This window comes from Anguilla rostrata, chromosome 1 (genome assembly GCF_018555375.3).
Source record: "Anguilla rostrata isolate EN2019 chromosome 1, ASM1855537v3, whole genome shotgun sequence".
Taxonomy (NCBI): domain Eukaryota; kingdom Metazoa; phylum Chordata; class Actinopteri; order Anguilliformes; family Anguillidae; genus Anguilla; species Anguilla rostrata.
The window spans coordinates 924002-940028 of NC_057933.1; the positions used below are offsets into that span (position 1 = coordinate 924002).

The 16027-nt window shown below is 48.8% G+C and overlaps 1 protein-coding gene across 1 annotated transcript; it reads right to left on the reverse strand.

Annotated features, from left to right (window-relative positions):
• Positions 1 to 87: 87 nt before the first annotated feature.
• On the reverse strand, positions 88 to 4890 carry LOC135256458 (endothelin-2-like). The gene is made up of 5 exons (XM_064338277.1): positions 4678 to 4890; positions 3120 to 3291; positions 2845 to 2958; positions 2565 to 2657; positions 88 to 2352 (listed from the first exon to the last, which is right to left on the reverse strand). Exons 1-5 carry the CDS (start codon positions 4739 to 4741, stop codon positions 2262 to 2264), a joined length of 534 nt encoding a protein of 177 aa, XP_064194347.1. The 5' UTR covers positions 4742 to 4890; the 3' UTR covers positions 88 to 2261.
• Between the last annotated feature and the right edge of the window lie 11137 nt (positions 4891 to 16027).

Sequence of the window (16027 nt, forward strand, 5' to 3'; positions counted from 1 at the left end):
TGTGTTGAAGTACATGAACTGTTCAGACTGTTCAGACTGCGTGTGTTTATGCTGTTGCACAAATAAGCAAGACATTGATTCATGATGCAACCTTTCATAAATTTTTATTCATTCAATAAAATAACATTATTTTATATATAAACAGGCCAAGTACAAATGCCCTGTATAAATTAAATAAATAATGGGAAGGACTTCTTCAGCACTGAGATCAGGAAATGGCACACTGTTTGCATTCAGGTCAAGGTTGACACAGGTTGTGTTTTCAGGTGATGTTCTTGATTTATAGGATAAGCCTTCTTTCCATTGATAACAGAAAAGTTTAAATAAACAACAGACCAGCCTTTCCACACACAGACAGATTTGGAAAAAAGATTAAATAAATGACTGCAGCATAAATACACTGACAGACTCTGAGGTCCCATTGAAAATCATAAACAGCAAAAAAATAAAATAAAACTTCATTTCATGTGAAAGCATATATCACACAAACACACACATGCACACACAAACACACAAACACACACAAACACACACAAACACACACATGCACACACATACACATATATCACACAAACACACACACACATATACACAAACACACACACACACACACATACACACACACACATATACACATACACACACACACACATGTCACACAAACACACACATGCACACACATACACACATACACACACACACATATACACAAACACACACACACACTCAACACACAAAGAACATTCCACAAGTGAGCGGTGGGTGTTCTTAACAGCAGCTGAAGCCCCAAGGCCAGTGTGTCTGCTTCTCTCTGCAGTAATTAGAGCGCTGCTTTTCCATGTGTCTGAACAATTAAAAAAAGGAAAGAAAAAAAAACCAACTGAACAATTAAAGCCTGTTGGCACGGCGTGCGGCATTGAAAGGGCTGTTGCCGTTCGGGACAATGAAAAGCAACTCACGGAACGTTTCTATGGACACAAAGGGCGCGGCCCGGTTTCGGTGCCAAGGGAGATATCAGCCAGCAGGGCGGAGTCGAGAACGTCGAGGAAAACATATCTCACAATCGCCACGGTGACCGGGGTCACGGGGCTCAGCTCCGCGGGGTGAGGCCTGCTGGAATCCAGCGTCTCCCAGGTGCGGTACACCTGGCAGGTTAATTAGGCGCTGTAATTGGTGCATTCTTTTGGGATTCCACTGCTGAATTGGCTTTTCGAAAGGCAGTCATGCCGTTGTAAAAGTTAACAGGTGTGATGACTGCACCTGGTCTCCACCTGCACCACCAGCTGAGCGGGGGGGGGGGGGGGTCAGGTGCAGGTGTTTGACGCCTCATTAAACACAGCCCAAGGCCCCCTGCAGCTCAAAGAACGCCAACCACACTGCGTCAGACTAACCCTAACCCTAACCCTAACCAGACTGCGTCAGACTGACACTCCCAGCAGATTACTCAGCCTCTCGGTTCTCTGATTCACCAGCAGTTTGGGTGAAAACAGAGCTGAGCAGAACACCAGTTACACAGCACTGAGATATGACTACTGTAAGCAAAGTGCTCATTTATGAAATAAATAAACATTCCAAAAAAAAATCCTGATATGTTTTGCTCTCTTCTGGGTAAGATATCCCAGTCTCTGAGGAATAAAATATCAAACTGATGTTATTAATTAGCCTTTTTTACTGATGTCAGCAGTGATCTGCTTTGGTAAGGCTGCAATTAGTGGCGTAGCGCAGGCTAAAGGGCGCCATTTTGGCTCCAGGAAGCAGTAACGCTTCAGCATCACGCTTCTTCCGCGAGCTTCCTCGCCTCCAGGGAGGGGGGCCTTTTTGCTGCCCCCTCATTTGAGTTAAACGCTCACTCTGGGTGGCGTAACCACCCCCACCCTCCCACCCCCCATTTTCCGTGAGTGTGGGGCGCACGCACGGACAGTCTGGTCCAGTCCCACAGAAGGATCTGGAAGCTCTGCCTCTCAGTCATGTTCTCCACACGGAAATGGCAGGATGGGAACCCGTTTTGGACTTTTGGTTTTGGGTCAGTGGTGGGACCCCCCAGTAATAGTCACAGATCCGGTCTCTTGATGGCCAGTGAGTGTGGGGGGGGGTGAAGCTGGGGGGGGCGAGTGGCGGAGGTGAGGGCCCCCCCCTCCTGTACAGTCCGGTCTCCCCGGTTCTTGGTTTGCTCGGTTGGCCCGGTCGGGCTCCGGGGGGGTCTGCCCCCCCCCTTTGTTCAGGTGCTCACGCACAGCTGACGGCGTCCCCCCTCCAGCCCTCTATCTGTTCCGCGGCCCGTGGGTCCAGGACCGCCTCTTCCGGGGGGGCACGCCCAGCTCAACCACCAGCTGGTTGGCTCGGACCGCGGACCTGTGAGAAACGGGGGGGGGGTTAGGAAATGCAGGGTAACTGTAACCCTAACCCTGACCCTCAGTGTGATCTCTCAGACTGTCACTCAGTCTGGTTCTCCTGCTATTAAACCCGCTGCTCCCTTGCATTTCCACTCAAAATCGCTGATGTCATTGTTACCACGGTTACTGTGTTTACCGTGGCCCTGGCGCTACGAGCTAACGCTAACTCACCGGAGGGAGGCCAGCAGGTCAGAGGTCTTCCCGTTCGGGGGGCGCTGGGACGGGGGCGAGGGGTTCACCAGCACCAGGGCGGAATTCTGGGAGCTGCAGTCACCACGGAAACAAGCAGGATGAGAGTCAGACCCAGAAGTGAATGCACTTTATTTACACAGGAAGAGACGGTTGGGCGGTCGGGCCAGTGGTCAAGGGGGTAGAGTAACGGATAGGGCTCTATGGGTTACATGGGTTCTGAACACTTGGGGGGGGGGGGGGACCTGCCCAGCTGACTCACCTGTTGTGGCAGAAGGAGCTGCAGGTGAGGTCATCAGCACTGGCACAAGCACAACGACCAGTAGAGCGGCGCCGGCGAGAGAGGGGACTGCCCAGCCCATATACGGTCATCTTACTGAGGGGGAGAGGGAGGGAGAGAAGCAGTATTAGCATTTTTGGGAAGATGCACCCACCCAACATCAGATCATTCTATCCTGGACAAAGAGAGTTTGAGCTGGCTGGATATGAGATGGAGAAACTCAACACAGGTTGAGTCAGTGCACAGGTGAGGCTCACCTGGGCGTGTTCACCCAGATGATGTCCAGGTGACAGAAGTAGTGGCACTCTGAGTCCTGCTGGTTGTTGCAGGAGCAGCGTTTGGATCGAACGCGGTGCTGCCCAGCGTTGCCATGGCGAAGGGTGGACACAGCACTGAGCTCCGCCTGTCCTGACAACGGGAGACCAGACCCTGGGAGAGAGAGAGAGAGAGAGAGAGGGAGAGAGAGGGAGAGAGAGGGAGAGGATGAGGATGATTGTTGTGTGTACTGAGGTAAATATCCTCTGCATTATTGAGGGGAAGCAGAGCTCTGTACCCAGAGACCCGACGCACAGATCACAGGTCCCCTCAGTTTGCCCTCACGATGTCTCACTCCAACGGGATGAGGCAGAGCATCGCATCCCAGGATGCTGTTATAACCACACTCTACTGCTGTCATAACCCTACAGTGCTACTGTTATAACCCTCCTGTACTACTGTTATAATCTCACTCTACTGCTGTTATAACCCTACTGTACTACTGGTATAACCCTCCTGTACTACTGTTATAACCCTACTGTACTACTGTTATAACCCTACTTAATTACTGTTATAACCCTACTGTACTACTGTTATAACCCTACTGTACTACTGTTATAACCCTACTATACTGCTGCTTTAACCACACTCTGCTGCTACTCTGAACCTGCTCCTGTTAACGCTTTTCTCTGCTGCTGTAGCACAGACAGACAGTGCCCTGCTAGATGGAATCACACTCAGAGTTCCCTATGTTATCGGTCATTATGATAAACTGCAGTCCGCTAACTGAGTCACACACCCGCCCCTCTGCCCCTGTGCATGCTCTGGGTTGGCCAGCAGTCACAGGCTTGTGCCAGAGTCGGGCACACGGGCACCAGCCGGACCTTTAAACTGTCTGTTTACATGCCACCATTTCACTTTCATTTCCACTGCAGCACATGGATCCCTGTTCAAACACCGTGTCCCTGCTCTAAGCATTTTACCCAAACATTACCGCTGCTCACAGTATCTCATGCCTCTGCAGAACTAAATATATTTTTAAATGAAGAGAAATTATAGTATGCTTAAGACATTTATTTCACACACATACATTTGTAAAAATATGCAATCCATTCCTTAAAATTCACTTAAAATGCAGCCTTTGTTTTACGAGGTCCAGACAGCACATCTAGAATGTTGTTATGCATGAATAAGAGCAAAGGCACGGCAGGTAAAAACACACACATGCACATTTTAAATACTGCAGCATTCCTGCATGCGTTCCCACAGAGAGAGGAGCTGGTTAGAAAGAGAGGAGCTGGTTAGAAAGAGAGGAGATGGTTTCTCTGGAGGAAAGAGGGGCTGTGAAGAGAGAGTGGTTTGAAAGAGGGCTGTTGAGAGAGGCTGGTTGGAGGATGTTGAAGAGAGGAGCTGGTTGGAAAGAGAGGAGCTGGTTGGAAAGAGAGGAGCTGGTTGGAAAGAGAGGAGCTGGTTTCGTGGTGTCAGGGTGCAGTTGAGAGCTCAAGTGCAGGTGGAAAGTCAGGATGAGCGCTCAGGTGAGGTGCAGGTGAGGTCTCTTACCTTCCCGCAGACAAACACAGAGTGTGACGGAGAGACCCAGCAGTGTGTGGAGAGGCAGAGCCATCGTGGGGTTTTCTCAGGTGCAGTAAAGTTATTCCAAAGGGCACGGGTTGGGTGTGTAGGTCCCTGCTGGCTGCTGCTCCTGTGGGCAAGGCTGACAGGTGTGTGTCTGCTGCTCCAGTGTCTGGCTGCTCAGCTTATATGGCTCTCCTTTGTGCTGTCAGGGAGGCCACACCCCCGGTGCCCGTGAGGCCACGCCCCCCTCCCCTGTCCGGGCCGTTCTTTCTCTGTTACACAACCACAGTCCCCCGCGTAACGGGCTACACATTCCAAGAATCTCACTTCCTCCTGTGGGTCACTAGGGCAGAGAAAGAGAGAGAGAGCGAGAGAGAGGGAAGGAGGGGGAGAGGAAAAGAGAATGAGAGGATGGTTCATGTTATCACCTCAGCCCCCATTGTGAGTGTGAGCAGAGAGCGGAACAGGCGGAAGAGCTCGGAATGTCTGATGGAACGTCTCTCTTGGTGATGGACGGGGGAAGGGGGGCGGGGGCGGGGGCGGAGGATCATAATGTTATCGGAGCTGGGGCGGTGTTTGCAGGAAGATAGTGGAATGTGAAATGATTCCGCTTTGCATGCAGTCTGATAGGCTGTGTGGAGCAGTGAGATTAGTGTTCTACGACAGGTAGAGTCTGTCACAGAACATGCTAATGGTCTTTACAGAACGTTTTCACAGAGCATGCTCACAGAGGGTCTTTACTGAGCGTGTGCACAGAGGGTCTTTACAGAGCGTGCTCACAGAGGGTCTTTACAGAGCGTGCTCACAGAGGGTCTTTACTGAGCGTGCTCACAGAGGGTCTTTACTGAGCGTGTGCACAGAGGGTCTTTACTGAGCGTGCTCACAGAGGGTCTTTACTGAGCGTGTGCACAGAGGGTCTTTACAGAGCGTGCTCACAGAGGGTCTTTACAGAGTGTGCTCACAGAGGGTCTTTACTGAGCGTGTGCACAGAGGGTCTTTACTGAGCGTGCTCACAGAGGGTCTTTACTGAGCGTGTGCACAGAGGGTCTTTACAGAGCGTGCTCACAGAGGGTCTTTACTGAGCGTGCGCACAGAGGGTCTTTACAGAGCGTGCTCACAGAGGGTCTTTACAGAGCGTGCTCACAGAGGGTCTTTACTGAGCGTGCTCACAGAGGGTCTTTACAGAGCGTGCTCACAGAGCGTCTTTACTGAGCATGCTCACAGAGGGTCTTTACAGAGCGTGCTCACAGAGGGTCTTTACTGAGCATGCTCACAGAGCGTGCTCACAGAGGGTCTTTACTGAGCATGCTCACAGAGCGTGCTCACAGAGGGTCTTTACTGAGCATGCTCACAGAGGGTCTTTACAGAGCGTGTGCACAGAGGGTCTTTACTGAGTGTGCTCACAGAGGGTCTTTACTGAGCGTGCTCACAGAGGGTCTTTACTGAGCATGTGCACAGAACGTGTTAACAGAGCGTGTGCACAGAACGTGCTCGGGGCAGATGAGGGAATTATTATTATTGACTGTATGTTACTCTTTTTGCTTTTGGTCCAGCTGAGAGCAGAACCCAGCCATCCATTAGTGATCTGTTCCACCTGTCCACTTAGCTCAGGATTACAGAGGGATTGTGCAGGATAAAGCAAGAATGTACAAATTCTGCAAGGCTAGGATTATACAAACCTCTCACACCGCCCTTCCTTCCTGAGCATAAACTCACCTTACATAGCTCTGCAAAAAGCTGGACAAAATGTTTATAGATAAAAAAAAAGCTCATCCAGAGCCATTAACTGTACATATAGAATGTTTCTCCTGTGTATTAAATAGTGAGCCACAGAAACAGTTCTATTATTTAAAAAATAATGTATACTGTACACTTTCCAAAAGTTAGGGGTGCGTATGCAATGAATATGGCACAGTAAACATTCTGGAGAAACAGGACTCCATCAGAGGCAGTTATGAGAGGCAGACCTCTTGTCTCTATGGTCCCTAACAGGAGCATAATCGCTGGTGTTATGATTAATTTCCCCTCTGGAGATCAATAAAGTGCCATTTAATATTTTATCTCCTTTCAGCAGAAGCATTTTAATTGAGATTGAGGTCATGTTTACTCAGAGACGATCTTAATGGGTTGTGATCCTATCATATTAATTAAGCCGAAATTATTAATTAATGCAAGCCTATGCATGTTTGAATGTGTTGCAAACATGAACTTTATTTATGCTTGTTAACTGTCGACAACAAAAGCTTTTGCTTCCCAGTGCAGATCCTTTCCGTGCATTGGTTGTTTTGTAAGGGGGCTGTTGTCCTCGCTGATTTTGAAGAGACTGAAGAGGAGACCGCACTTTGCAAACACGTTCACATATTTGCGCTGAGACAGATTTCTTTATCAGCTGCTCGTAGTGAGAAGCAGGGGATCACTTCAGGAAGTGGAGCTGGGGGGTGAGACTGTTTGCCAGACAATGGAGGGTTATGCAAGATTCTCACACATAACCCCCCCATAACGTCTTCCTGATGCTCCTGCAGCACTGCCCTGGACGGTGCTCACACAAGGCCTGGGTCAAATCGCTTTAAATACTTTTACTCTTTTAAAACCCACCATTAACATTTCTGCAGTCTTTTTTTAACAGACGGGAATGGGGTATCTATTTTTACCAATGTTCAGAACATGGTTCCTCCTGCATGCGACTGCATTTTTAAAAAAAACATTTTTTTGGCTGATATCATGTTTTGTTGAAAATTCTCAGGGAACTGCAGAAATATTTACCGATTTCACAGACACAGAAAAGTCACTCCTTGTTCTTTGAGGATGGGATGGGATGGGGGAGTTTGCTAAATTACCCCCCCCCCCCCTCAGGAACGGCCTCACACGCTCCTCCGTTGGGACAGGGGAGATCGAAAACATCCGCACGCCGTGTCCCCACAGACACGTAAACCCCCCCACCCCCCGCTCAGCAGCGGCAGGTCTGTGATTGGCTGGGGCTCAGCGTGGGTTAGCTGTGATTGGCTGGGGCTCAGCGTGGGTTTGATCAGGAGCCAGATCAGCACAGAGAGCATCACAAACGGGAGGGAAATCAGGGCGTCATGGGGGAGCTGATCAGGAAATGCCGCATGCTGATGTATGAAAATGATGGACAAATGTCAGCCTGTCGACCCGGCCGTGTTTGCATCGTCCCAGATCAGATCTGTCCCAAAACATGCCTGAGGCCTGGGGGGGGGGGGGGGGCATGCTGTTGTTTTAAAATGGGGGGAGGTTCTGTTTTGGCTCTGGTGGCGTGTTCGGACCAGGACTGTCTCTGCAGTAGACTTGGCAGCCTCCGCATACCTAAGGCATACCTCACCTTTCTCATCTTTATAAGAGCGGCAGCAGCCTCTGCTCCCCGCCCCATTTTCACTGTGACAGAGAAACACGGTGTATTCATCCTGACCTCGGGCTCCGGGCATCGCTGCAAACTCCGTCTGCGCAAGTCGCACCCTAACCCCCTAACCCTAACCCTAACCCTAACCCCCTAACTCTAACCCCCTAACCCTAACCCTAACCCCCTAACCCTAACCCTAACCCTAACCCCTAACTCTAACCCCCTAACCCTAACCCTAACCCTAACCCTCAGCCTCTGCCAGCCTACTGAAACCTAAGCTAACCCAACCCCTAACCCTAACCCTAACCCTAACCCCTAACCTAACCCTAACCTACCCTAACCTAACCCTAACCCTAACCTACACCCTAACCTAACCCTAAACCCACCTAACCCCTAACCACCAACCCTAACCCACCTAACCCCCTAACCCCTAACCCTAACCCTAACCCCAACCCTACCACCCAACCCTAACCCTAACCCTAACCCTAACCCTAACCCTAACCCCTAACCCTAACTACCAACCCTAACCCTAACCCCCTAACCTCCCTAACCCTAACCCTAACCCTAACCCTAACCCCAACCCCATTCTGATCTCCTTAGACAGCATGAGCTGAACGAGGCTGAACTTCATCCAAATTAAAAAAACAAAACAAGACTGCATTTCAATCAAAGGAAGAAAAATAAGGCTTGATGATTAAAGGAGGAGGAAAGACCTGTTTTGGAAGGTTTGGGCAGAGCAGGCCTGGAAAAGTCGCGGTGATGTCATCACCCTCCAGACAATGGCGTTTCAGCCAGTGTTTATGCCCTTAATAACCCCTCCAATAACGAGTAATAATGAGTATCTGTATCTGTGCGCCAGAGCAGGCGCGGGGAACGCACCCCCCACCCCAGCCCCCCCTAACCCTAACCCTAACCCTAACCAAGCCCCACCGTTTAGTCATGGATGCCCCAGTTTTGCAGGGGGCGAACCCATCCTATAAAACCATGAAAAATCTGGCTCTTTCTGTTAATGGATGTGCTGCCAGATATATGACCCCCCCCCCCACCAAATGAAAAATGAAATAGTTGAAATATTTGGTTCCAGTTTTAGGGTTTGCAGGTTTTGGGCTGATAAGGGGCCCCCCTCAGGGCAGTAGAAACCCCTGAGCAGGGGGGGGGGGGGTTGTATTTGTAAGAGGCAGGACATGGGGGGGTATGGGGGGGGGGGGGGGGTGACAGAGTGAAGTCTGTCCCGGATTTGTTGCGCTAGGATATGGAAGCTCAGGAATTTCCTTTGTCGCCAGGAACGCGTTAATCACTCACAGTCTGGAAGCACGACAAATTCCTCTGTGTACACACACACTCACACACACACACACACACACATACACACACACACTCACTCACACACACACACACACACACACTCATGTACACACGCATATACACACACACACTCATGTACACACACACATACACATACACACACGCACTCATGTACACACACACACAAACACATGCACGCGCACACACACACACAGCGGATTAATTTAAGCAGGAAGATTGACTGAATTGAGATCAATGTCTTTACCTGGGTTAATCCTTGTAAGGGTTTCCCTTTGGGGGGGCCCTGGGACTAGGTGAGCAGGACTCTCACAAAAGCACCACCTGTGATGTGGCAGTTTTCTATTGGTCTCTGCAGAAAAAATGACCATAGATAAAAGAAAAGATGAATCATAGATAAGACTACATGGAAAATGACAAACAGGAACACTTAGTGCTACAGCTGTCAGGTGCAGGACAGGTGCTGGAGCAGCAGGGACGTCTGTTGGAACTGCCACCTGTGCCTCTCCACCCAGGACTGAACTGTGGGAGAGGAATCTGATTGGATTGATCTGATGTGTGGAGTCTGATGGGCACCTGTCCACCCCTGAGAGATTCACGGTGTGGGAGGCCCTGTAGTGTCAAAGCCCGCTGAGCAATTTACACCTCCTCCCCAAACCTGAAGCCCCGTCCCACTAATGTGTATTTTTCTTTAATTACGCTCCATGCCCTCCAGAGGGGGGTGGGGGGGCTCTGGATATTTAGGCAGGCCCTGGGGGGGGGGGACAGAAATAGACGCAGCTCAGCGCAGATGTTTGGCTTCGCGGCTGGAATGCATGACTGATGCAGTTTTCTGTCCCTCCCCGAGGAAGAGGCCAGAGGAGAGCCGGGGGGGGGGCGGGGGGGGGGGGGGGGGGGGGGGGGGCGACTCTCTCGTGCTTATAAAACACCCCCTGCTCAGCACACTCAAGCTCTATTTTTAACAACTTCACCATTTATTCAACCTGCCCTCCAGAGAGTGATGGCATTTTCTATTTTGTTTGCAAATAATTCTCTGTATTGCATTTTATCATCCCACCCAGGGGGGTCATGTTTATGTGGGTGGACACTGCCTGACTACAGCTGGAGAGCTGTACAGTGGGTGGGGGGTGGAAGGGGGGGGGGGTCTCACAATTTTGGTACCTCACCCAAAATAAGTCCCTGGTGACCCAGTTGAAGATCTCTGCAGGAAGCTGGTATTAGTGTCTGTGGAATATCAGGCATGCTTTTTGCATGGCACAGCGAGGGCATGGAGGTCCTCTACCGTCGCTGCGGCAACAAGGGGACACAGGCATGACGTCATTGGAATCTGGAAAATTTTTAGAACACTTGGACTTATCAACAGGAAACACAACGGGCCTCATTCACAAAACATGCGTACGATCACATTTGATTGTAAACTGCATGTAAGAACGTTTTCAAGAACATTTTGGCATTCATCATTCTTTACTTATCAGTATTTGTTCATGGCTGTTTCCTTGTGCGAATCACAGGAACAGGATTGTGCATAAAATTTACAAACAGCTAGAATTCATCATCGCATGCACCTGGGATGTGCACAAAAACAAAGGTCTTCACATGTGTCATGAATCTCATTTTTTTTTTCATAGGAACATTTTAAAGAACAAAAGAAAAAATTGTTTAAGAAAAGTTTTATGAATGAGGCCCAATGTTCTTTCTGGGAAATGAGTGTGTATGCAGATTCCTCCGGGTTGAGTGTGTGTGTGATTGTGTGTGTATGCAGTGTGTGTGTGTCTGTATGTGTATGTGTGTGTATGTGATTGTGTGTGTGTGCAGTGTGTATGTGTGTGTGTGTGTGTGTGTGATTGTGTGTGTGTGCAGTGTGTGTGTGTGTGTGTGCAGATTCCTCTGGGTTGAGTGTGTGTGTGATTGTGTGTGTATGTGTGTGTGTGTGTGTGTGTGTGTGTATGCAGTGTGTGTGTGTGTGATTGTGTGTGTGTGAGTGTGTATGTGTGTGTGTGTGTGTGATTGTGTGTGTGCAGATTCCTCTGGGTTGAGTGTGTGTGTGATTGTGTGTGTATGCAGTGAGTGTGTGTGTCTGTATGTGTATGTGTGTGTGTGTGATTTTGTGTGTGATTGTGTGTGTATGCAGTGTGTGTGTGTGTGTGCAGTGTGTGTGTGTGTGTGTGTGTGTGTGTGTATGTGTGTGTGTGTGATTGTGTGTGTGTGCAGTGTGTGTGTGTGTGCAGATTCCTCCGGGTTGAGTGTGTGTGTGATTGTGTGTGTATGCAGTGTGTGTGTGTGTCTGTATGTGTATGTGTGTGCGTGTGATTGTGTGTGTGTGCAGTGTGTATGTGTGTGTGTGTGTGTGATTGTGTGTGTGCAGATTCCTCTGGGTTGAGTGTGTGTGTGATGTGTGTGTATCAGTGGAGTGTGTGTCTGTATGTGTATGTGTGTGTGTGTGATTTTGTGTGTGATTGTGTGTGTATGCAGTGTGTGTGTGTGTGTGTGTGTGTGTGTGTGTGTGTGTGTGTGCAGGTGTGTGTGTGTGTGTGTGTGTGTGTGTGTGTGTGTGTGTGCAGTGTGTATGTGTGTGTGTGTGTGTGTGTGCGTAGATTCCTCTGGGTTGAGTGTGTGCTGCTGATACAGGCAGGAATGTAAACAGGCCGTTTGGGACGTCCAGACAGGCGTCCCTGCCGGAGCCACAACAACAGCGAAGAAGGGAACGCCCCCCCCCCCCCCCCCCACCCCCCCCCCGCGCTTATCGGGCCGCTATCCACCAGCACAGCTAGCGCAGCTCCACAGCGGGCCCGGACCGCCGGACATGACTCAAGCAGCAGACATTTCAGGAATGGGTGACAGATCCCTCTCCTCCCCTGATTCTGCAAAATGGGGTGGGGGGTATCGTTTATGCTTTATGATTCTTGGTAATTACCATGGTGATGAGCAGGAAGTTTGGGTAATTTGGGAGAGGGAAAAAATATGTTGTCGCTCACCTGGAATCAGGATTGCACCAGAGTAGAATAATGTGCCATTATCAGGTTTATAATTTTTAATAGTCCTCACAATTCAAAGGCACCGGCCACCCCCAGCATGAGTCTTATCGTCTTATTGTTTACTCACCATCTACGTCACCGCTCTCAATCTGAATGTTATGAGCGTCTGTTTATAGCTTTTCAGGAAACACACAGTATTATATACCTCTAAATAACTGTGGAAAGTTGATAAAAGAAAGATAGTTGTGCTTCTTTTATATATAGTAGTTTGTTTGTGGGGACAGTGTATCATGTCCCCATTAGTTACACTATATAAGTGAAAGTGTAAGTGTTCTGTTTAACTGGTTAATATCCAACTTTAGGTTCTGGGAAAAAAACTTTAACTACTGAAACCAATATAATTTAAGGCATTTTAGTACTGAAACAACATACTCCAGAATGTTCACTTTTATATATGAACTATGTATTTTATATCGGTACGGTTTCCCGTGTAGACGGTGAAAAGCGGTACACTGTCGTGTGTAGGAGGTGAAAAGGGGTACACTGTCGTGTGTAGGAGGTGAAAAGGGGTACACTGCCGTGTGTAGGAGGTGAAAAGGGGTACACTGTTGTGTGTAGGAGGTGAAAAGGGGTACACTGTCGTGTGTAGGAGGTGAAAAGGGGTACACTGTTGTGTGTAGGAGGTGAAAAGGGGTACACTGTCGTGTGTAGGAGGTGAAAAGGGGTACACTGCCCAGTGTAGGAGGTGAAAAGGGGTACACTGTCGTGTGTAGGAGGTGAAAAGGGGTACACTGTTGTGTGTAGGAGGTGAAAAGGGGTACACTGTCGTGTGTAGGAGGTGAAAAGGGGTACACTAATGTATGAAAATTCCCTTTGAGGACCCTGGAAAGAACCTGGAAGAGACCAGTAGTACCAGTACCACAGGTTTCACTGAAACCAGGGTGCCTCTTGAGTTTTTTATTCAAACAGATACGAGAATAATCCACCCTTCACAAGTGAGTCACCGTGGGGAAAAAACAACAGAAACTCAGCAGTGCTGGATGAACCCCTGAGTAAAAGAAAAACATTTTTGTTTTATTTTGTCAGCAGTTCAATGCAGAAAATCCATGGAAATAAGAAGGGCTTGGTTCATCCAGAACATTTCTGAACAATGCTGCATGCGCTGGTTCACGTGAAAAAAGAAGCGTATGTGTGAACGACACACATTGGATGTTATAAAGCTGTTGTGAGCTGCTATGAGCAGTTATGAGTTGCTATGAGCTGTTATGAGCTGTTATGAGCTGTTATGAAGCTGTTATGAGCTGTTATGAAGAGGAAGCAGACATGTCTGAACGTTGTGGAAAAGCAGTTGTGTAAAGCTCTTCACTCTAAGAGGTGCTTGTGTGGAGAATTCAGACAGTTACAGCAGCTTTAGACAAACAGAACCGGCGCTGGTTCTGCGGTACCAGGGAAAGGTTTTTGCCCGTACGGAATGATCCGGATGCTCGACCTGTTCCCTCCGGAAAGCAGAGAGCACATGACCAGCACACCATCCCTGCGCCTGAGGACCATAAATAAACAGCATCTCAGAAACTTATGACTCTCCGCGCTGTGACATAACCGAAACATCAGCGCAGGATAAACGCTCAGCTACAACACCAAGAGGAAGCCTGTTTGCTGGAGAGCGGTTCTGGATCAGAACCTGATTTCTGCAGATTTCACACAGTCTGGACTGAGAGCAGGGCATCACGTTAAGACAAGACGCAGGAAAATACAAACAGATCTGAAATCGAAATGTGAGCCTCCCTTAGACATGCTTTTTATTTGCCTTTTATTTGGCATCTAATGAAACTGTTAATAACATACAGAAAAACTGTTTTTTTTTTATCAAGTATGATTAAATGTTCATTTAATGGCAATTAAGACGACTGTGCAAAAAAGGGAAAATATTGTAAAGACAAAAGAGAAAACTGAAAAAATGAATGTGTTTTTTTAAATCCTTTTTTCAGATACTGGGTGCAGTTGGAAATGAATCATAAAGTGCCAGAGCCAACTATGAACCACACTGAGAATAAAAGAATGAGACCGTGCTGCATTATAGCTCAACACTGACACCTGGTGGCAGAGCAATGAAAGACAAGCCTCATAGGCATGATGAGTAATGTGTGCTGAGGAGGCTCATGGTGGCCTTGACTCTGAACACAGAGAGCCAGTATGAAGGAGCACAGGAACAGGCACTTTCAGAAAGAGGTCATCTGTGACCAACAGGCATGGAATGTGTGCCAGGAGGGGGGGGGGGTGCATTCTGTGCAGGGGGTAGGCAAGAATGCCCCCTGGGCAGTAATCTGATTTTGGTGGGTTTGGGGGGGGGGGGGTTCTGACTGCAGGACAAAGACACTGACACCCAAGAACCCCAGAAACCCTGAACACCTGAAACCTTGAACACCTGTACCCTAAAACCCCAGGACTGCTGAACCCCTGAACCCCTGAAACCTTGAATCCCCTGTACCCTAAAACCTCAGGACTGCTGAACCCCTGAACACCAGAAACTCTGGTCCACTGAACATCTTAACCCCTGAATCAATGAACACATGGACCCCTTGAACCCATCATATAGCCCCTGAACTTCAGAATACCTAACGCCCTGAAAGTACGAATCCCTGAAACTATAAACCCATGAACCCTTAAACATCTAAACCCCTGAACCCCAGCACCCCAGCCTTACATTGTCCTCAGTGTGTAAGAGTGTCACACTGTGTACACACACTGCACACATTAAGAGTCACACTTTCACTGACACTGGGCCTCTGTGCAGCCTTGTTCATGTGTAATTACAACTTGAGTACAGCTTATTACTTAGTAATTGCATGGGTCAGTGTAGTGTAATGGGTAAGAAAGTGCTCAATACCCACACAACAGCACCCCCTGCTGGCCATACATACACAGTGCAGAAAATACATGCTAGTCTAACACACAATATATGGCCAAAAGTATCTGGATACCCCTTGGTCTGGGCTGTTTTTCATGCTTTGGGCTAGGCCCCTTAGTTCCAGTGGAGGCAAATCTTAATGCTACAGCAGACAGTCACATTCTAGATGATTCTGTGCTTCCCCAACAGTTTAGGGAAGGCCCATTTTGTTTCAGCATTACAATGCTCCCAGGCACACAGCAAGGTCCATACAGAAACGGTTTTGTCGAGAATTGCGGGGAAGAACTTGTCTAGCTTGGTTTGGGATGTCCCTGCATGTGATGTCCCTGAATAAAGCTCAGCAATGGCGCCACCTAGTGCAGGACAGCGGGATAAACCAGCCCAAATAGCAGCCGCTCAGCAATGGGACAGGCTAGACACAAAGAAGATGAAGAGAAATAAAGAATTAAATTAAATGGTAGAAGGACATGCGGCACAATGGATCTCAGAGCTCACAATGGAAAGTTAGGCGTGAGTATGCGCTGAGAATGCGTCTTTATGAACAGCATATCTCTAAGTGTAACGATGCAGCAGTCAAACAGTGAGTGGCCCTCCATTAGTGTAATGTTGCAATACCCATATTGGCCACAGTGGGGCAGTCTCATGGACACACTGTCGCCACCGTCTGCCTCCCCGGGGAAACCTCTCCCACTGTTCCTCAAACCGTCTTCAGCCGCGATCAAAGCCGTCGTGGCCTACGGCAGACGCAGGTAGAGCGGGTCACCAGCAGAGGGA